The sequence below is a fragment of the Gopherus flavomarginatus genome, chromosome 11, assembly GCF_025201925.1.
Source record: "Gopherus flavomarginatus isolate rGopFla2 chromosome 11, rGopFla2.mat.asm, whole genome shotgun sequence".
NCBI classification, from domain to species: domain Eukaryota; kingdom Metazoa; phylum Chordata; order Testudines; family Testudinidae; genus Gopherus; species Gopherus flavomarginatus.
In genome coordinates, this window is record NC_066627.1 from 22,684,088 (window position 1) to 22,705,463 (window position 21,376).

General features: G+C 52.6%; 2 protein-coding genes across 4 annotated transcripts in view; one reads left to right on the plus strand and one right to left on the minus strand.

Moving 5' to 3' along the window:
* SAMHD1 (SAM and HD domain containing deoxynucleoside triphosphate triphosphohydrolase 1) overlaps positions 1 to 2,490 on the plus strand; it is an 89,652-nt gene extending 87,162 nt beyond the window's left edge. For all 3 annotated transcript variants that reach the window (XM_050918613.1, XM_050918611.1, XM_050918612.1), the window contains one exon: positions 688 to 2,490. In XM_050918613.1, the coding sequence (XP_050774570.1) occupies positions 688 to 816 (129 nt within the window). In that variant the 3' untranslated portion in view covers positions 817 to 2,490. The remainder of the gene's footprint in view (positions 1 to 687) is intronic.
* A 1,409-nt stretch (positions 2,491 to 3,899) lies between these two features.
* TLDC2 (TBC/LysM-associated domain containing 2) lies at positions 3,900 to 21,298 on the minus strand. Its single transcript, XM_050917657.1, has 5 exons — positions 21,050 to 21,298; positions 18,866 to 19,018; positions 13,429 to 13,524; positions 6,883 to 6,956; positions 3,900 to 4,892 (listed from the first exon to the last, which is right to left on the minus strand). The coding sequence occupies exons 1-5, from the start codon at positions 21,296 to 21,298 to the stop codon at positions 4,757 to 4,759; spliced, it is 708 nt and encodes a 235-aa protein (XP_050773614.1). The 3' UTR covers positions 3,900 to 4,756.
* Between the last annotated feature and the right edge of the window lie 78 nt (positions 21,299 to 21,376).

Sequence of the window (21,376 nt, forward strand, 5' to 3'; positions counted from 1 at the left end):
CATCATGCAACCAGCTACAACTACCACGTCAGTTCATTGCACCTAATAATGTGTCTTAACAAGTGAAACATGGCCAAGTGTACAAAACTGAATGTGGGTAATCCATGGCACAAGTTTGCCACGGGTGCTCAGCACTTTGTCGTGGCAGTGTGGGACAGGTGAATTTCAGATGGACAGTGGGATGGTTACTGGGCTCACTCTTCAGAGAGGTAGCCATGTTAGTCTGTATCAGCAAAAAGAACAAGGAGAACTTGTGGCACCTTAGAGACTAAAATTTATTTGGGTGTTAGCCCACAAAAGCATATGCCTGCATAAATTTGTTAGTCTCTAAGGTGCCACAAGTGTTGGCCTCTTTGGGCTCACTTTGTGTGGTAATACACTAAGTATTTCCTGGCTCACCTGCTTCCTGGATTTATTGGTGACTAAGCTTTGGGAACCAGCTGAACGACTCGGGTACGTTTGTACAGAGTTCTCACCTACAAAGTTTTCAGTCATTGATCATGACTTTTTTGTGGCTCAGTTCTCATCCTTTCTATTCATAAGCCTAAAATTGAACTGCTTGTTTTGTTCTGTTTGTACAGCACCTAGCACAATGAGGTCCTGATTCCTACAGTAAGACAAATAAAGTAAGAATGTGCTTGTAAAACTCGGCATCTTTTTCTCAACTTCCTTTCAATGACTTTCTAGGATGGTGATGTGGTCGCCCCTGAACTAACTCCAATGAAAGCAAGCTGGAACGACCCTGATGAGGATGAACTGCAAAGTCCAAATGACCGCAGGGAAGCTTCAAAATCCAGAACCAGACTCTTTCAATAACTGATTTGCAAATGGAATTTATTTGCTATATTTAAAGCCTTTCCAGTAACAGTACTGTGCTGTCCCTTCTATCCCGTTAAAAGATACTTGAAAGGGAACAGCACATTGTATAAAACCTACTTGAAAAGCTTTACAGAACAAGTTTACAAGAGTGCATTTTTTTAGGTTCCTGTGTGTTTCCTGTACGTAACATAGTGATTTAAAAGCCCTGTGAGCATTGACATTCAAAGGGGAATTTTATATGTGATCAGTGATTACTTGCAGCAGAGCAAACACTGCTGTTCTAGTTTTTGACTTGAATGTATGAGTGCTGTGTAGCAAGAGTTCCTTTAAAAATGAAGGCTTTTGAAATACCCCAAACTCTCATAAAATTCCAAAAGGAAATTAGTATTTTACCATTGTTGTAGTGTAGCTAGCGTTGCACTTCAGCACAATTTTGACTTCCCTAAAATCAGAGAAATGTGAGCAGCAAGTGCCCAGCTCCCTTTACTGGGGCAAATGACATAGATAAAAGAGAGAAAAAAATTGGAAAGATCTGTACTACCCTATTTCAGATCCCTTTCTTTTAAGATAATCGTGATGTCACATGTTCTGACAGAGCAAAGCCTATCGCTCAGGTTTCTTAAGCCTTACTGAAGTGAAAAGGGCATCAGTGAGATGTGGCCTTTTTTTTTATGCTGTTTTTTTAGATTGTGTTTTTGTGGCTTAACAATCACTTTTTCCTGCCATTTAAATGTTCTTTCCCCTGGTTCTTTTCATATAGCACAAATGGGGTGGGGACCAGATTTGACTACTGACAAATGGCTGTCCAATACAAAGAGCAAACAAACTAGGCAGATTTTTCCTCCAATCTTTCACTTGGAGATCCCTTCCAAAGAAATTAAGTAAAAAAAAAAAAAATCTTTGTACAGAAATGGGATTTTTAAGTTTCTTGTGTCCTTTTTTTAAAGTAGTACCTGAAACCTGAAGAAAACAAATTTGACCTCTTTTTCTGAATCTTTGCCTTTAGAAGTCAGATGTTAGTCACTAGTGGGTCTGAATACAAAATCAATGCCATAAGAAGTCTTCATGGAGAGTCCAGGTTTGTTACATGAGATTAATTAAACTATCCCTTCTAGATATGGCATCCAGTGTTCACCAGATGAAGGCAAGGGAATTTATCATGCTATAATTCTTCTGGTCTGCTGCTCTCTTAATATGCACAAGCCCATGTGTTCACCAGAGGGGGATGTTGTACAAACCCCATTTTCAGTGCACTACCAGTGATTCAGATCTACAGGTGTATGGCTGTTGTCAGAAATCTTCACTGACTTGGGAAGCGTATCTCTAACCGTCCTGGAACAAGCCTTTTGTACTTGACTTCATCAATCAGAAAGAGTGAAGCAATTGTGTTAAAACCCTGTGATTCAAGGCAAGTTGAACCATTACATACAGAATAATGTATTCATTTCACAGCTGTCACTTCAATGTATTCGCTTATTTGAAACTATTCTAAAAGGTGTTCTGTAGAAAATATTTTGCTTGAGAGTATTGTGCTCTTTGCTTTTGAAAGGTGAAACTTTATCTGTGAACTGTATCTTTTTTTTTTTTTCTTTAAAGAGTTCGAACTAACTGAGCCTGAGTTGACTGAAAAAGAATGTATACAAATATTTTAATACAACTTTTTTAATGGAATTGCAGCGTGGATTGTTTGTATTAAAATCAATACTACAATTAATGCACAGTTAAAATGAAAATTGCCAAATGCATTCTTAAAAGGATGGACGTTGATAGCTAAAGCAAGTCTGTTAGATAAGGGAGCCCAATTTTGAATGACTTTTTCCATCAATTTTCCATGAGGCCCCTTGAGCTTTGGAAGATCTTCATGCTGTACGAGAGGCATTGGTTCTATTCCCAGTCGCTGTAATGGAGCAGGAATTTAGGATTGGAGTCAAATTCAGGTTTAAGGCACCATGAAGGGTAATAAGGATTGAAGCTAAGCAGAAGGCCAAGGAAGCAGTGTCATGTGCTGAGACATGTGGCAGTTCCCAGAGCAGCCAGATGGCAGACCTGTGCCTAGCATGATGTAACTGAAATGCTGCCACAATGGTCATGATGGCTCAAAATGACATCAAATTCTCAGCTATTATAAAGCAGTAATAAGTAAAGATATAAATGCAGGGGAGATAACCAGCTACACTTTCCCATCATATGCTACTGGTAGAGAATGTGACGTTGGCCTATAGACATGAAGATTGTATTTGAAGACTGGAGGGGAAGGGATGCTAATAGGCAGATAAAAGAAAGGGACTGGGAATGTGCCAGGGTTTTTACATAAGAACCAAAGCTCCTTTTGAGAGTGTTGAATGTATCTAGTAATGGGGCCTCATCACATTCCCTAGGTCAGGGGTCGGCACCTTTCAGAAGTGCTGTGCCGAGTCTTCATTTAGTCTCTCTAATTTAAGGTTTCACATGCCAGTAATACATTTTAATGTCTTTAGAAGGTCTCTTTCTATAAGTCTATAATATATAACTAAACTATTGTTGTATGTAAAGTAAATAAGGTTTTTAAAATGTTTAAGAAGCTTCATTTAAAATTAAATTAAAATGCAGAGCCCCCCAGACCAGTGGCCAGGACCTGGGCAATGTGCGTGCCACTGAAAATCAGCTCGTGCCATAGATTGCCCATCCCTGCCCCAGGTGTTGCATTTCATTGCCCAGTGAACCTCTCTGTGATTCCCTTGCTCTGATCCCAGAGCGTTTGATTTGGATTCTTCTACCTATTTCTTCATTTTGTAAGCAACGCTGGTGTCTGAATATGTGGAGCCACACAGTCCTTGATAGACTACATCCTTGACAGCCACCAACTCCTCACCTCTTGGGGTTCAGCTTGCTGTGTGGGGATCCAAATGCTGAATCCCATGTGCTTTAAGCCTGCGGAGTCTGAACAGAGTTCACAGCTGCCTGGAAGCAGTGCTGCTGTTTCCAGCTAGCTCCTAGTATCTGGCTGTGGTGAGAAGTCTGATGCCATGTCAAGCCAACAGCTCATCAGTGCTGCAGGCTCTCTGGGTCCACAGTGGTAGTCTCTGGGCATTGGTGCCAGCTGCTGTGCTCTGCTCAGGCCCTGCACTCCCCCATGACTTCATGGGAGGAGGAGTCCGGAGGGATTTTGCTGTGGGATTTGTTTTGGCCCGTTACAGGGACAGGAGACAGTGGCAGAGTTTGGACCTGAGCTGTCCTGCAACTTGGGGTGCTGGGATCAGGGCTTTGATTCAGGCCCATCTCGTTACAAGCAACAGAAAAACGGGTGGTCCTTGTGCCCCTTTCGTGTAGCTTTTCAGGCACCACTGATACTGGTCTTGGCCTAACTTCAATAAGCTTCTCTGAGAGCAGGGATGGGGGAGGGGCCCTGGCCCTCACATCTCATGGAACTCTAAAAGCTGGCAGTGCCCAGCAAGCCCATGTCAATACCCTCATGCTGCCCCTGCTGTCTCTGCCAGGGGGGAGGGGAGGTTGCCCTCACTCACTGTGAACAACGGCTGAGCTCACTTCCCAAGTTCACAGCACTGACTGGCAGGGCATGTCCCAGCAGGCAGCTCCCCTGCTGCTAACACTCAGTCGCTTCACATGGGAATTTTATTTTTAAATCGCCCAGTTGCCTGTGAGATTCCGTTTGCATTGAAATCCAGTGCTTGTGGAGCCACCCACTGGGGCTGCTCTGATGCCCCGCAGGGTGAGCACCCTGGCAGGAAAATGGGTAGGAACGCCCCGCTGCCCTCTCTGGAGCGTGAGTGCTGGCTGGGGAGGAGAAGGGAGCACTGCCTGGCAAAGCCTTGTGCGGAAGGGGAAGACGGACTGTGCACCACCCTCTGGAAGGGTTCCAGACACTGCTGGGAACAGCTGCCAGGCCCACCCAGGGTCCATGCGAAAGCAGTCGGTTCCCACGGCCCCCGGTGTGGGCTCAGGTCAAGGCCCAAATCTCCAGGTCCCGAATAAAGAATTGCTCCTGGGGCGACAGGATTTCGTTGTCAAATGTCTCGCATCGGTGGCTTCCCCCATGGTACAGGTCCCCATCCAGCCACAGGCCGAATTTGCCACTAAAAATAAAGGGAAGACCAAGCTGAGTATCAGACGGGCTCCAGTCTGGGGCCAAGACAGGCAGGGCAGAGGCCTCTCTGACCGTTAGCTAACAAGGGTTCCCTGTGTCTGTCCCCATCTGGAAGGACAGCTAGTGGGCCCGATCCTGCCAAGCAGAAGGCACCCCTGCTCTCAGTGATGCTGAGCACCTCCTAGGATTGGGCTCCCTACCATGCTTTGCACTAGGCTCTTGATGAGAATTAGAGATGCCTCTCTGAGCACCCAGCCCAGCTGCTCCTGATTGTGCAGCCCCATGCAGGGTAAGGAGATGCACTGAGGGAGCTGCAGGAGGCTAGTGGGCTGCACAGGGGCCCTGTGCTCCTCACTCATGAGGCTGCAGAAGGGGGAAGAGCCCTGCCTGGCTCAGACCCTGGGGCAGGATGCAGAGCTGGTGGAAGAAACAGCTTCTTCCTTCACATGCAGAATCATTCAGAGCCTCACAAACACCCCTTGTTACAGCCACTTCTCAGGGCAGAGTGGCACTTTAATGGGCTTGTTTCACAGCTGGGTGAAGAGCACAGCGAGGCTGCGTAACCTGCTGGGAGCTGGAGCCAGAGCCACGCGCTAGCTAAGGCTTCATGCAGCCATCGCTATGCTCCTTAGGCATGACCAGGAAAGATGAACACCAGGGCTAAGGGCACAGAGCAGGAGGGGCAGTGCCATGCACCCAGGGAACACTGGAGTCAGCAGGGCATGGGGCTGCTGAGCAGTTTTGCTTTGAGTTCACTTCTGTGGGTTTTACTAGGCTAGGGAAGGTGGGTGGGGTGGGGTGGGGTGTCAGCATGAGCTAACATGCTGGCTACCCCCAGTCCTCTTCCTGGTGCACATGCAGGTTTTGCCTTGATTTAGGTGGTCAAGGTCAATTCTAGGGGAGCCCTGGTGCAAACTGGTTCTGTCAGGTACATCGCTGTGTTGTTACTGGCTGGATGACGGTGGCAGGAAGGGGACACGTCACTCACAATGTGCTGGGTTGTGGCAGAAGGGAAGGGCCCAACGCTTCCCAAAGTGCTGTAGCTATGACCAGGCTGGGCATGTGTGCCCCACACAGGGGTTCAGTGCTGGCAGAGGGGTTTGCAGTCAGTCTGTCAGAGGATGCACAGCTTCATGGTCTGTGCTACCTGTCTCCTCATCTTGGACTGGGTGTAGGGTGACCAGACAGCAAATGTGAAAAATAGGGACGGGGTGGGGGGGTGGGGGTAATAGGAGCCTAATTAAGAAAAAGACCCAAAAATCAGGACTGTCCCTATAAAATCTGGACATCCGGTCACCGTAACTGGGGGTGGGAGGGGCTGGCCAGACTCCTCAAGACCCTCTTCCTGTTAGTACTGAGTGTGTCTGCTCCTGCTGGAATGGCCTTGTCTCCCCTACACTTCTAGTGTTAGTGCATCAGCTCCATCACAGCTAACCCAGGGATGTCTCCTCAAGCTGGAAATTACACCTCCTGCTCCAAGCGTAGACGTACCCTGAGAACAGAGCAACCAGTGCAAACACTTCTGCAACCCTTCACTCACATCTGAGCACGGGCATTGCAGAAGGGAAATCAGCCAGATCCATTCATTGGTAGGAATCATGCACTTGACTCCCTTGGAGCCTCCTTCCTTATACTGGGCTGGGCTAAAGGAGCGCTAGATGAGCAAAGTCATTTACACTTCTCAAGGCTCCCCAGCACAGCAAATCTCAGAACAGCAGCCAGGTCTGGCTCCAGCCTCCAGGAGGGCAGTGTGTGTGAGCAGATACATCCACATAGGCTCCCTGTGACTGGATGCAGGACTCCGCTCACCTGCTCTAGCTGCTGCCTCAGAATGGGCTGTGCTGGTGCTTGGCTTGAAGTACTGCAGCCCCTGCCTTCCCCGACGCTGTGAGGGCAGAAGGGTCTCTAGGAGCAGCGAGGCAGAACAGGCCCCAGAACTCTAGCCAGCGAAAGGCAGCTCCGCCCAGTCAGCTACATACCTGCCTCCGCCAATCACTAGCAAATCTGCATCTCCTTTCATGAAGAAAGTGTTGGTGCCTGTCCACTTAAACACCTGCAAGGAGAAGCAGCCATTAGCAATCAGAGCAGGGGTGTAGGGACAGCTAATTCCACCCCTTGGGCAGTACCTGGCACAGGAACAGGGAGCCTTGTTGCAGTGTGGAGGGAGTTGGTCAGCAGTGACTTGCCATGACTGCTAGGGTCACTGGTGCAACCCTGCTCAGTAGGAGCTACTCGGTGCAAAGTCCTGACCCAGCCTCAGCCTAGATCGTCACTAACTCCCCAACTCTGACCAGCTCACTGTAAAACCTGGTGTGATGCTCTGTACCACAAAGCAACATCCTGGCACCCCCACCCCCCCATTTACCATGGTGAGTTAATTATGATGTATCTTGTACAAAATATATCATGTGAGAGGTCTATGGAAAAGTTATGGTTTGCTGAGTATGATTATCCCATTTGCATGCATTTCATTTTTGTATCTGAAATTATGAATATTGACCATGTATCTGTATTTCAAATGTGTTTGCTCCTGGGTAACGCCCACAAGGTAGTTTACAGCCAGTCTAGCCAGCAGAGTGTGACTGAACTATTCAAGTTGATGGCGCATCAATGAACACAATGGGCCATGGAAGAAGCTTGTCCTCACCCGATGGCCTGTCCTGTGAACGTTCTAGCCAGAATAAGGGAAGTGGCTGCTGCTGACTCAGCAAAGCATGCAAGGACGTGTGCCACTGGACTCCATCTTGTGCCTGTACTTTTCCACTAACGGCTGGGGGCTTTGGGAAAATGAAGTTCCCTCCACATGGGAGAAGCTATAAAAGGGGGAAGTGGCATCATCACTTAGCCTCCCTTCCCCGCCCCCCCCAACTCAACAGCAGGAAACACCTCAGGGACAGAGACTGGACTGGGGAGATGGTCCTAGATGGGAAAGGAGGAATCCCAGCCAGTGTATGGAAGATTGGTGACCTGTATGTACCATCAGGATGAACCACTGCTTGATTCAAATCCCATCTAGTTTATAGAACTTAGAGTGCAATTTTGTTTTATTTCTTAGCTAATCTACATTGATCTGTAGACATTAATTATACTCACTTAAAATCTATCTTTCTGTAGTTATATCTTTTTTTATATTTCCACCTAAAAACTGTGTGCTCTTTGAAGTGCAAAGGGAAATCTGCTCAGGAACAGAGACTGGTGCATTGTCCTCTCCACATTGAGTGAGGGGCGGACTGGCTAATAACATAAACTGGTCAGGCTTCTGACCAGGGCAAGATGGTACAGCTCTGGGATCCTTGGCTGAGGAGCTGGGAAGAACTGGCTGAAGCCTCTTTATTGTTGGTTCATGGGTGGTTGGTGAAAGCATTCATGTAACTCAGCTGGGTGTGTCCCTGATTGTGAATGTTTGTGTAAGGGCAGGTCCAGGACGGGTGTGCAGCTTCTCACAGCATCACAGTGAGAGAGGGTGCCCAGGCTGGTGAGACAGAAGGCTCAGCGGTACCCCAGTTCCAGGTTGCACCCCAGGGCAGTATGTCACACTTGGGGTGGAATCTTTTCTAGCTCTTCCAGCGTCCTGGATAGCAAAATGTAGGCACGGGCTATAGTAAGTGGAGCGTGGCTCCCCCTCCGCTCTGTGTGGCTGGGGCAAGCAGCACCCCACAGCGCCCCTCCTCCTTGGCTGGAGTGGTGAGAGTTCCTCCCCCTTGTTCAAGCTACTTTATTCTGCCTGCAGGGGTGCTCTCTGGGGCATTGCAGTCACCGCTGGGGCTGTGCAAAGCCACTACCCACAGCAGCAAATACAGGCAGTGCTTTGGGGGAGCTGTGCCAGCCGATATTCTTTGTTCTCTATGAGTCCCACTGCCCGTGAGTCAGCATTAGCCGTGCTGCCAGTGCGCAAAATTTTAAAGTGACTCTTGTGATGTTTGATTTCTTCACAACCCAGCTCCTGGAGTCACTTCAGCAGCACATCAGCCTCTCGACTCTTCTTAAAAATATGTCAGCTTATGGCCCTTGTGGTAGCAGGGGAAAGCTGGTGACTGTGATCCGAATGCACCCCCAGGCTCAGAAACCAGAGGGAAAAGAATAAGAACTGACATTTGTTATTTTTCAGCCTCTCATGATTCATGGGGTTCTGACTCATGCCTTTGGGTCCCTGGGGCTGGCAATGTGTCAGGATGATGAATGCTACTGCTGGTGAGGAAGGGGGCGAGCCCCATTGGACTGTGCCTTTGGCCAGTCACAGGTGTCAGCAGTGCTGGCCAGAGAGCAGGTTCTCACACAACCACTTCGTGTTCCAGTCCTGGTGGCACTTCGTGCCAGAAGCCAGCATTTCCTGTGCCTTGCTTAGCAGAGGGTGCGCCAGGCCTATAAGGGGTTAAATGAGTAACTGCCCAGGGCTCTTCCTAGTGTGGACAATTCCCCTAAATGTTAGGGTGGATCTGAACTCCATAGGGAGGGAATGGGGGCAGGACATGAGGCTGATAAGGTGCAGGGTTTGAATTAGCTGTGTTGGGGGCTGATAATTCAGTGCTGCTGGTCAAACTGGCTTCTGGGAGGTGATGTGCATGGAGTTCCCCAGCCCCAGAAAAGGAGAAAGCCAGAGCAAACTGGGAGGAGGAAGAGGCTCTAGTGCAAGGAGAGTCTTCTCCTGAAACTTGGCCTGCATTGGCCATACCACTCAGCACTCAGCCCACACTACAGCAGGCCCACCCCTAACCCAACACAGCTGCAGCTGCCGTACAGGATCACAAACAAAAACTCTCTTTGCTTCTGTGTTTGGGTTTCCCAGTGTGTGGCCTTAGCAAAAGGAGCTGATTTTGAAGTCAGAGGAAGATCTGGCCCCCACATGCAGGCAAGGCTGGACTCCAAGGGGAATTCACCCCCGTGCCAAAGCTGCGTGCTGGAGTGTTCCCCACGGGGGCCTTGCTGTGGCTTATGGCACCTTCACACTGGCTCTAATGGCATAATGCTGCCGTAACGCAATTGGAAGCTCACCAACAGAACAGTCTGTGCCGCAGCTGAGATGAGACTCGATTTGACAGCCCTGTTCCCAGCTGCTTCTGGGGGGAGGCAGCAACTGGGCTTGGTTGTTTCCATGTGTTATTACCCCCATGAACCCAGCAAGTGTCCGTGAAACAGGCTGAGGGCCAAGGGCCTGAGCAGGTTGGGGAGCAGGAGATACCTGAATTCTGGACCAACTCCTCACCATCCTACTGCGTTTTGCCTAGGCTGCCTTGTTAGGTCATTATGCAAACCAAGGACTTCCCAGTTGCTGTTTCCCCCTGCCCCAGCAACATCTGACTTAGCCAGGTATTTGGGCACATTCCCCCAAACAAAACACTTAGTTTGCTGAGAATGAGGGTTGCTCCAGTACAGATCCCTGCAACACACTCACTAAAACACTAGGAAATACCCAGGTACGTTCTTTCTGCTCCTGCCTGGGACACGCTGCTCCTCCTTCACCCATTTCTCCAGCCCCAGTAGCATACAGCACCTATGCCCCACACTAACAAATATGCAGCCTGGAGGCCAAGCCCAGCAATCCAACATGGCAGCCCCCTGGAACGCGATTGCCTAACACAACACAAAACCTATGTCACAGATATTTGTACTAGGGCTGCTCAAAAATGTCCCATCAAAACTGTTTTTGATAGACAATTGGATTTTCAAGCAAATGAAGTGTCTGCCTCTGGAAAATCTCAATATTTTGTTAGCAAAAAGAGGCAAAAATCCAAAATATTCTGGTTCAAAATACCACCACCGTGTCTCATGGGAGTAATAGTTTGGGTGCCTTATGCTCCCACCCTCTTCCATGGATAGCACCCTCTGGCTAGACTACATCACCCATGATGCATCACTGCCAGGGACTTCTATGCACCTCCTCCCATCATCAAGTGGGAGAAAGTAGTGCATCATGGGAGCTGTAGGCCAGCCAGAAAACCCTGCCCATAGACTAAAATGGGAGCATCAGGCAACTGAACAGCAAAACCCATGAGGCACTGCAGCTCCAGGCAGACTAGAAATTTTCAGTTTTCAGCCAACGTTTTTCACCAGAAAGTTGAAATTTTCAGTGTGGGGGGCGGGGGGAAGGCTATTTTCTAAGCAGCTCTAACTATCACCTTCATGCACCAAACCGTTCCTAAAATCTTTCTAGTGGTTTCACATGTCGGTACTTAACCTGCGCCTAATCTTCCGCCACAAAACCAGGGTCCAACACAGTATGACAACAATAATCCAGCCCAAGCTACTGTCTGCCTGCCCCAGAGCTACCACCCATGCCAGGCAATGCCAGCAGCATGCTCAGTATGGCACAGGCTAAGTGTGTGTATGCTGGATGGTGAGGTGCTAGGTACAGGGAAGGGTGCATGTACAGTGGGAAAGGGTGAGGAGGCACGTACTTGAGGGGTTCCTAGTATTTTAGCCAGTACTGCAGTAGGATATGCACTTGGGCAACCTTCGCTCTAAAGCACCAAAGGTGTTTCATTTGTGGGAGTGGCTTTCCCAGTTCTTAGTATGTACATAAGAAGTATTCTCATCGCCTCTGCCCCTCAGCACGTGTTGGCTATTGCTGTGCCCAGCCATCCCATGACTGGAAAGGCAAAATATTCACCAAACCCCAGGTTACGGGCAAGCAAGGAGCAAACGTCAGCTCTGATGTTGGTGGGTGCAGCTTACACCAGGGCTGGAGCTGGCTGCATAGAGGGGTTTTAATGCTTCTGATCTGATCAGTCACCAAACTGGTGTCCCAGGCTGGGGCTCTGCTGCAGTATCTCCTAGGGCCCAGGCAGCGAGTGTTGTGGGGGAGGCGGCGCATGCCTGTCTGGGTGACAGCTACCCGGGTGGATTTGTCAGGCCCCAAGAAAAGCATTATGGACTATTGGGATTTCCTAGGTCCTGGCCCTGCCCTCCGAGAAGTCAGGCAGAAACACCTCTGAAGCCAGCCAGGCCACAAGCCCTAGGGCTTTGTAGGGGCCCAAGGAGGAGGTTTCCGCCCAGTTCTTCGGAGACTCAGGCTACATCTAGACTACCCGCCGTATCGGCGGGTTAAAATCGATTGCTCGGGGATCGATATATCGCGTCTCATCTAGACGCGCTATATCGATCTCCGAGTGCACTTATATCGATTCCGGAACTCCACCAACCCCAATGGAGTTGCGGAATCGACAGGGGGAGCCACGGACATCGATCTCACGCGGTGAGGACGGGTGAGTAATCCGATCTTAGATATTCGACTTCAGCTATGTTATTCACGTAGCTGAAGTTGCGTATCTAAGATCGATTTCCCCCCATAGTGTAGACCAGCCCTCAGCTTCCAGAGGAGTTGTGCCTCGCAAGCAACACCCTCAACACCCACTAACCTCAGTGGGTTAATCACTGGCAGAAAAGTCAAGTGATTTTTCCATAATCAGATGCTGAATTATTCAGTTACTTAATTCTGTCGTTTACAATTAATTCACTATTTAATGACTAAGGAGAGCAATTACTTCCTGGTAATTATTCCTACTAATTTACATGCTCTTACTAGGTGAAGGAGCCCTGAGGCTGGGACTGGCTTGGGAACAGGGTTACTCAGCCGTGTCTAGAGGCGGTGAGGAAGGAATGGCTGTGCCCTGCTGAGCTCAGGTGGTGCCTGCAGGATGGGAAGTAAGCTGCCTCCAAGATGCTGTGCAAGGTGTGACTCACGCTGCTTTGATCAGCCACATGCCATGGACTTTGGGCCTGCCAGGCCTCCTCTCACCTAGGCTCCCAGGAGCACCCTGGTTGAGCAGCCTGCTTGGTTGCAGTGGTGGGCACTGACAGGCATAGCAGGCCGGTCTAGGGCCTGCAGGTTTGTGTGGTGTGCAGCAGGTTGCACAAAGCAGCTGTGTGCCTTGTAGGAGGCTCGGCCAAAGCCCTTGCATGAGGCGAGAGTGCAGGGTGTGAAGGGGGTGGGTGGAGCATGGATGTCAGAGGAGACATGCAGCTAACGATGGGCAATGCCCATCATGCTATAGGGGAGTTACTGATGTGCTCCCTTCCTCACAGCAGCAGCCTCTTGATGCCCCCATGCTCCCGTCCTGCTCAGCACTGAGCAAGAGACGTACTAAGAACTCAGTTGGATGCCAGGTGGCGCTTCAGGAGGCACGGGGCCCAGCACAGGCCCAGGGCTCCCAGGAATGCAGAATGCTCTCCCCAGCGCTGGCTCAGCTCCCAGCATGGCTGACCAGCACTATGGAGCCTTTAGGGTGGAAGTGGAGGGGGAAGTCCAAATCCCTCCCCACCCATGCACACAGAGCAGCTGAGTGACCCAGAGCGCCTGCTTGGGCGGGGCAGAGCCAGAAGAACACTGCTGGCAGGGAAGGGGAAGCAGAAATGCTGTGGACTTGTCCTCCCACCCCCACCCCCCAAATGATTGCACCCCTACATGCCCCTGGGCCTGTGCTGCATTTGGGCCTTGGCCAGCAGAAGCCCCTGTCTCCGCTCCTGGGAGAGAGAGTCACAGGCTGATTCCAAAGTCCCTGCACCGAGAATGTGAGCGTTACTGTTACCTTTAGCTCCGGGGAGAAGGAGAAGAGAAAAGTCTCCCCTGTGCCATAAAAGCAGCTGCTGAGTCGGATGGCAGTGGAGGAGAAGGCCCCAAATGCCTGGAATGGAAGCGGAGGAGAGAAGGTCACAGCACTGCCAGATCTTGTGGTTTTAGCACAAGTTTTGCTGTAATTGGGGTTTCCTCAGTCCCAGCTCCTGGAGTCCTAGGATTCCAGGAGAATCTAAGCTTGCATTAGATACAAAACAAAGCCAGAAGGCAAAGAACCCAAAATTTATTATTTAAAAATAATCTCCTGATTTGTAAACCAATCGCATGAGTGATTTCTGGAGGCCTCACTCATGATCTGTGACCGCTGGGGCTGTCAATTCTGCAGCTACCACCAGCAGCAAGTGACCAGGGCAGGCCTGTTCACTGTCTTTACCTCTCCCAGCCACTGAAGCTCTCAGGGCAGGCTGTGTGTGCCCCAGCTCCCCTCCCAAATGCAAGGTATCTAGGACCCTGAGGCTGCTGGAATCTGCACCCAGGCTTTTAGGCACAATTATGAACAGTTACCCCACAGTCACTACCCAGGCCAATCCATGGCGCTGCTGCCCCTTCCACAGGCGCCACATCCCATGCTGGAGGCCCTATGGGGCAAACCAGTGGCTCCAGGTTGTATCACTCAATGAGGAGGTTCTGCAGCTTGTAACCGGGGCTCCAGCCAAGATGGAAAGGGGCTGATCAGACAGGACAAAGTCATCACCATCAAGTCTGAAAGATGCCTCGCCCCTTGGATTCTCCCTCCAGCCAGTGCTGGGCTAATCCCTGACACTGGCAGGTGCTCCCTGAGGACAGGTGTCTGTGTGCTACTCAGCTAGGGTCAAGTGGGGCTGTGGCTACATGTACATGCATGCTCCACCCACAGACCATTGCTGTTGGCAGGGCTGACACATGGGACCTTGATCACCAGCAGCACAGGCCCTGACTCCGTCGGCTGTGCACAGCAGGTGTAGGGTTACCAGAGACAGCACTGCAGCGAGACACAATCACACCCCAATGCCCGCCGTGGGCAGGTGACCTGGGGATGGGTCCAGAACAGACCCAGCCCCTTCCAAGGAGCGTTTTGGGGGGCCAGACACAGGATGTAAAAGCCGCGGGAATTGCGAGTGGATTATCTGATCCCCCCTCCAACAGAGCAGCCTGGCCCAGTTGCACTGCAGGAATTACTAGCTGTAGGTGAACTACTGAGAGCAGACGTTACCTTAGCACTTCCCCACTCCTGTACCCCACAGGCCTGCAGCCTCAGCACTGCCCCGAGGCCTGCTGGCCTCCTACCCCCCATACCTCCAGCACAGCGGTGTGCTACCCCACCACTACCGGCACGGGGGGAAGTCTGGAGAAGGGGTAGGCTGCGGAGGGAGGGGGGGGACAGCTGCAGGTGCATGTGTGCTGTAGCTGTGGGTGTGATACGGTGAGTGGGGATGCACAAGGGATGAGCTCTTGGGGGTTAACTCTCTTTTCTTGCTGGGTTGGCGCTGAGCCAGGTGTTCAGAGTATAGAGCTGCCCATGGCACAGCATGGTGAAGGGTTGGTATGTTAACCAGCATGTGCTCCAGTTCTGCATGGCCAGACTGCATGGCCCCCTCACTCCCTGCTTGCAGTTGCCGAGGTGTAGGGAAGATTTCTGCCAGGTTTGGCAATCCAGGGCTAGATGAGTGCCGGGTGTGGTGACCCCAGAACTTCACCTGTGTGTGCCGGGGATGCTGGGTTAATTCCTCCTCTTGTTTAACTCTTCGGTCACCTCTGCCCTCCCTGGTTCAGCTGGGACAGGAAGTGGAGGGGCGGGAAAGGCTGACATCTGGGGGTTCTCTTTAGTCTGGCCCAGTCAAGGAGGTGCTGGAAGGCCTGGCTGAGCCCTGAGCCAGCCGGGGGCATGTTTCCCCTTCACTGATTGGCTAAGTTCACTGTGCACTGGGCAGACCGGGGGAAATGAGCATCCAGGGGCAGGGGACATGCCTGGGGGCAGGGCAGGGCAGGGCTCCTGCAGCAAGGTGTGGGACTAGCCTAGGGGAAGACCAGAAGGAGAGGTAGGCCTCTTAGCTACCAGCGATAACATCCTGTTGCCTAGGGGGCCTGGGAGGAGCGTAGGAGGGGTCAGGTAGTGAGGGGAGACCAAGAAGGGTGGAGCTGGACCAAACCAGCAGAGAAGCACTCTAAGGTCACAGTGGATGTGGGAAGGGATGCTGGGGGAACTAGCAGGTGGAACATGGGGTGCTGGATGGCTCTGGGGATGGGGCGGGGGGGCAGCAGGAGGTGCACAGGCACCAGGATGCTATCGTTGGTAGCTAAGAGGCCCACTCTGCGATCCCTGTGACTATGGGAACTGCTTGTCTCCTGCCTCTTCCCGGTCTGGCACTAGCTCCCCGGTGCCCAGAGCTGGCTGCAGGATCGTGCTGCAGCATCTCTCTGAGTGGGACTGGTGCCCATTGCTGTGCAACCTGGCAGCTAGCCTAGGTCTGGAGCAGGACATTGCTGCTCATTCGCTGGTCGGCTTCTTTGTCCTTTTTCTTCTAATAAAAATCCAGATGAGGTGGTGCCGTCCGAGATGGACCAGAGGACGGGGGCTGCTGGGTGCTCACTAGTGGCTAGCAGGAGAGCCCTGCTGGGAATGCCCGATTGCAAACAGCCCATGTGCTCCCCACAGGTGGCCGGCACTCCCCAGGACTCTGAATGCATCCCACAAGCCCCTTGGTCTGGCAGGCTGGAGCCCTGGGGCTGCCACGGACCATATAGAGTGGGGAGAGCCTGGGGATTGAGCATGAAGTTAGTGGCCCAGAAGTTCAGGAGGTTTCACTCGCACCTCGGGCCAAGGCCAGAGCTTACAGAGAGCAAAGGCCACAACAAACCCTGGCAGAGCTCAGCTACACCACCCTTCTCCTCAGCAGCGTCCTGCCTGCCCCTGGCCTGCTTCCAGCATCCCAGCCCCCTGCTCTGCAGGCCCTAGCCCAGCACCCCCACCCCACTACTGAAAGGCCCCTCTGTTCCTACCAATGTATTGGCGTGGCTTGGTTTCTCCCCCTAAACCAAGGAGAGTGCCACCCGGGTTGCCCTGCCAACCAGCCCCTCCTGCTTTCATCTCTGCTCCTGAGGGAGTGCTCTCAGCTTTTACCTGTTTATGGAGAGTTTCGTAACAACTCTCTCCCTCACTGACTCAGCACCATGCCTTTCATTGCAGCCTTTGCCATGGCCCATGGATCCTTCTTGTGCAGTACTGGGTTGTACAGATGGGTTGCCAGTGCTTCGTTGTGGCAGACACACCAAAAAGCTCTCCAGATGGCCCAGTGTGTTTGAACAGGACAGTTCTACCTGCCACAGTCAGCAGCATCTGTACTCCCGCTGGTGTTTACTCAGCAGCAGGCTGACATATTCAAATCCCATGTGATTCTGCAGATGCCAGGTTACTCTTCAAGGCCAGCACAGAACACACAGCCAGTTCAAAACAATGACAAGCACCCCTGTAAGGTTGGGGATTGTGTGCCAGGCTGCACTGAGCACACTCTGCATTTCGGATCTCCAGTCTGGGTACTGGAATTCTTTAACAAATCCTTCTCATTCCAGACCTGCCACTGCTCTGCTTAGAAGGGACAGCCTGGAACTGTAACTAACAGTCGTTCCTTTCCGTTTCAGATCCAGAGGGGCTCCGTGGGCTACAGCAGCGTCTCTCAGGCTTTTCAGATTGGCAACCCCTTATTCAAAGTCAAAAATCTTCACAACACACTGTCACAGAGTCCCCAAGGTGATGCTTTGGAACTGCTCCCCACAAAGCCAGTCAGGACTGTGGGGAGCCTCGTCTCCCTTGGAGCAGACTGTCTTCAGGGCAAGAAGCTGACATGGCTTCACCTTCCTGGGTCTGACCTTGGAGCATTCAACATATGCCCTCCGTGTGCTTCCCACAGCGAATCTGCCCAGGCTGGGTCCTGGGGAAGCCAGAGGGTCCTGCACGCACCCCCCACTTCGCAGTCAGCCAATAAAACAGAGGTTTATTAGATGATAGAACACGGTCTAAAACAGAGCTTGTAGGTACAGAGAACCAGACCCCTCAGCAAGGTCCATGCTGGGGCCTAGCGAGCCAGACAACTCCGTCTGCCCTCACTTCCTGTCCCCAGCCAGCTCCAAACTGAAACCCCCTCCAGCCCCTCCTTCATGCCTTTGTCTCTTTCCCGGGCCAGGAGGTCACCTGATCTCTTTGTTCACCTTTAGCCATGCCCTTGCAAGGGGGTAAGGGCCCTCGCATGTAATGACGTTTTCTTTTCACAATTTCTCATGAAAAGTAATTCCCCCAGTCCGCACCCTCCCCGCCCCTCCCCAGAACCAGGACCAGGAGCGTGGCCACCAGAGGAGTATGCAGACAGCGGTAAGGGGGCTGAGGCAGGGCAGCAGCTGAGGGTGGGTCTGGGGCCAGGGGCTGAGGCTGGAGGCGGGAGCAGAGCCACAGCTGGGCCGTAGTGGGGACTGGCAGCCATGCCTGTGGCTGGGTGAAGCTCCTCCCCCACTACCAGCCTCCACCTGGGGCTGAGGACTGGCAGATGGGCCCCAAGCTGGCTGGGGATGGGGTCAGGCACAGGGCCGGGAGCTGGGGACAAAGCTGGGGGCAGGGCCAGAGCAGACATGGAGCCAGGCCTGGGTGGCGATCCCTCCCTGCGCCGCTGGAGCCCACACCCCACAGTTTGGAGACCTCTGTTATAGGGGTTTCTTTAACTCTCTACTCCTGGGGAGTCTTTTTTGTTGTCTGTATTGCTGACAGGTATTTAAATAAATTACCAAATTAATTGAAACGGCCATGATTCTATTGTGTTATTTTGACAAATAAAATATGCAGAATTTTAAAATAGTGTGTGCAGAATTTTTAATGTTTTTGTGCAGAATCTCCCAGGAGTCTGCCTCCCTGGCTTTCTTCTCCTCAGCCTCCAGCTCACTCACTGAGGTCAGGTAAACATATCGAAGCAGTGTCTCTGCCTGCTTCCTCTGGGAGTCCAAAAGCAAATGCACTGAGAGCTCAGCACCATCCCCTTTGGTGCAGCTTGTTCAGGATAAGCCACACAGACCCCCAACTCCAGGCCACAAACCCTCTACCCAGCCAACTTGTCAGGTCACAGAGCAGAACCAGGCTGCAGGTTTTCCACCCAACCTAGGGATCAGGCTGTACCTTCCCTGCCTTGTGTTTCTGACATGGCCTGGATGGCATGGGAGCCAGAACAGAGTGTGTGGGGCCAGGGGGTATACCTGGGCCCAGAAGGGCCGTTAAAGCCAGGAAGGGGAGCCAGGCTCCTGGACCACACCCTGTGGGATGGCCCTAGTGTGCAGGGTCCAGATTTGTGCTGGCCTTTAGCAGCTGCATGTTTCTCTCGCAGGGGAACCCCAGCCCAGCGCAATGTATGATTTCATTTCCCTGGCCTCACCTGCCCGTCGGTATCTCGGATGACCAGCAGCACAGGAGAGCTCAGCTTGTTCATACTCCTGTACATGCTCTTCAGGCTAAACCCATCCCTGGCGGTGCAGTAGAGCAGGTTCCAAGGGTACCCGGTCACTCTTGGCGGGAGGTGGGGTACCAGCTGGGAACAGAGCCACAGGAGTCAGTTCCCACCAGGGTCCCTCTCTGCTCCCCGACCTCTGGCAGGAGCATTTCCCATCGGTTACTTCCACACCCTCCCTCACCCAACTGCTCCCCGCTGTCCTCTCCTGGGTGTCTGGCTTTGGGCTGGATGGCTGCAGGCACAGAGCCCTCCCCACAGACCTCATCATGCCCAGGTGTCAGCTCCAGGGCTATGTCTCCCCTGCTTGTGTTCCCTGGGGGTTCTACATGGAAGGGCCTCTGCGAGGGCTGGAGCGGTAGGAGGGGAGAAGCAGGGCACAGGCTGGCTCATGGCATCATCTCCTACAGACCACCTCCACCCTCCCACCCCAGGACTTGTTAGTACCTCTGAGAGCTTTCCAGCCCAGCTGGGTCCCCTCCCATCCTGGAGGGCCCCACCAGTGGTAGCACGGCCCTGCAGGCAGAGCAGCATGGGGGCAGAGGAGCAGGCTCCCCCCTGTTGTGGCTCATTAGGGGCAGGGCCGGCTTTAGGAAGTGCGGGGCCCAATTCGAACAGTTTTGACAGGGCCCCAGCAGGAATGACTTAAAAAACAAAACAAACAAAAAACTCACACACGTGTAAAAAACACGTGGGGCTTGTACTCACCAGGCGGTGCTCCGAGTCTTCAGCGGCACTTCGGTGGCGGGCCCTTCACTCGCTCCAGGTCTTCGGAAGCACTGAAGGACCCGCTGCCGAAGTGCCGCCTAAGACCCAGAGCAAGCGAAAGAACGGCCACCGAAGTGCCGCCGAAGACTTGAAGTGCCACCAAATGAGTAAAAATTAAAAAGGCGCCTCTAGCCAGGGAAGGGATTATCACTGGGCGTGGGGCCCTCTTAGGCGCGGGGTCCGATTCAGGGGAATTGGTGGAATAGGCCTGAAGCCGGCCCTGATTAGGGGTGGCCCAGCCAGGCCTTTCCCACACACACTCCAGGAAGACCAGACCCTCCCCCCAAGGGGACAACTTCCAGGGGCCTCAGTGAAAGGGATCTGCAGGGGCCATCTCCCCCTCACCTGCCCCAGCTGGGGCTTCTCCAGAGGAGGATGATTTGCAGAGACAGCCCAGCCCAAAAGGCCCCTGGCCCATTAGCTTCAGAGTGAAGAACCCATGCAGCTCCAGGGCGGCAGAGATGTTTGGAGTAACGTTTACCAGAGCGTTCGCAGTGTGTGTGGGTGGAACAATCCCACTGACCCAATCCCAGAAGGAGGAACCCCCAGAACGAGGTTTGCCTGGGACATCACCCTCTCGGTAAACACACCCTGTGGTCCAGGCCTGCCCTGGTGGAAGGCTATTCACTGAAGGGTGGAATGAGGGGTAATGGTCAGGTTGAGCAAATGATTTATTAGATGTGTTTATTGCTCATTATTATTATTGTCTGGCAATGGTGCTGAGCTCTGCGGGGTGACTGGATACGTGGTTCTGTGGACTCCACATTTTTTGTCTCTCAGTGCGTCCGTATCAGATCTTTGCCTCCTTTCACAAGTACCAGGATGTTCTCTCCAGCTGCCAGGCCAGCAAACCCCTGGGCCCTGAGCCAGATGGGGCTGGTCCCTGCTCACCCACCCTCACCAGTGACACACTGTCTCTGGGGTGAATGGTCCCCTGAGTCCCACAGGGCAGAGTTCTGGAGCCAGTGGCATTAGAAGCGTTGCACTGGGATCCCCAAGGTCTGAGCTGGCCCAGTGCTGGTGCACAAAGTGCCCCTGCGGGTCCTGTGAGGTGAGCTGATCCAAGGCTATGAACCAGGGAAACAACAGCCGGAGCTCACGGCAGCACTGCCCAGCCTGTTTCCAAACCAGGAGGGCCGGGCTGGCCAGGGGAATGAGTTCCATGCCCTGGGGGGCCCACTGGAATGGCTCAATCCCACTGAGGAGCTGTCCAGAGGACAGGGTGGAGGGGCCAGCTCCAGGCCAGAGGAGGCTCTAGAACTGCCAAGCACCTGGCCACAGCCTGACTCAGTGAGGTTACCTAGCCCTGCAATGAGGTGATCCCGCAGCCTGCGCTGAGCTCACCTGCTGGACCTGCTCTACATGCAGGACGTTGCTCTCTCCATTCAGCACCAACTGGTAGGGCTCCTCCTGGGGTGATGCTGTCACCCCCACGCCTGCCCGGCCTGGGTCCTCCTGCTCAGTAGTCTCGACACACTGCAGGGGCTGGGCTTCCTCCGGGCAGCCAGTCTGGGTGGAGATGCCCACGCCATGTGGGGAAGAGATAAGGGACCCGAGCACAAAAAGCAGCACTTCCCCCTCGGGCCCAGCCATGGCACTCCTGGCCATCCCATCCAGAGAGCACTGGTGCACAGAGAATGGGCTGGCACCACCCATGCCCTGCCTGGTGAG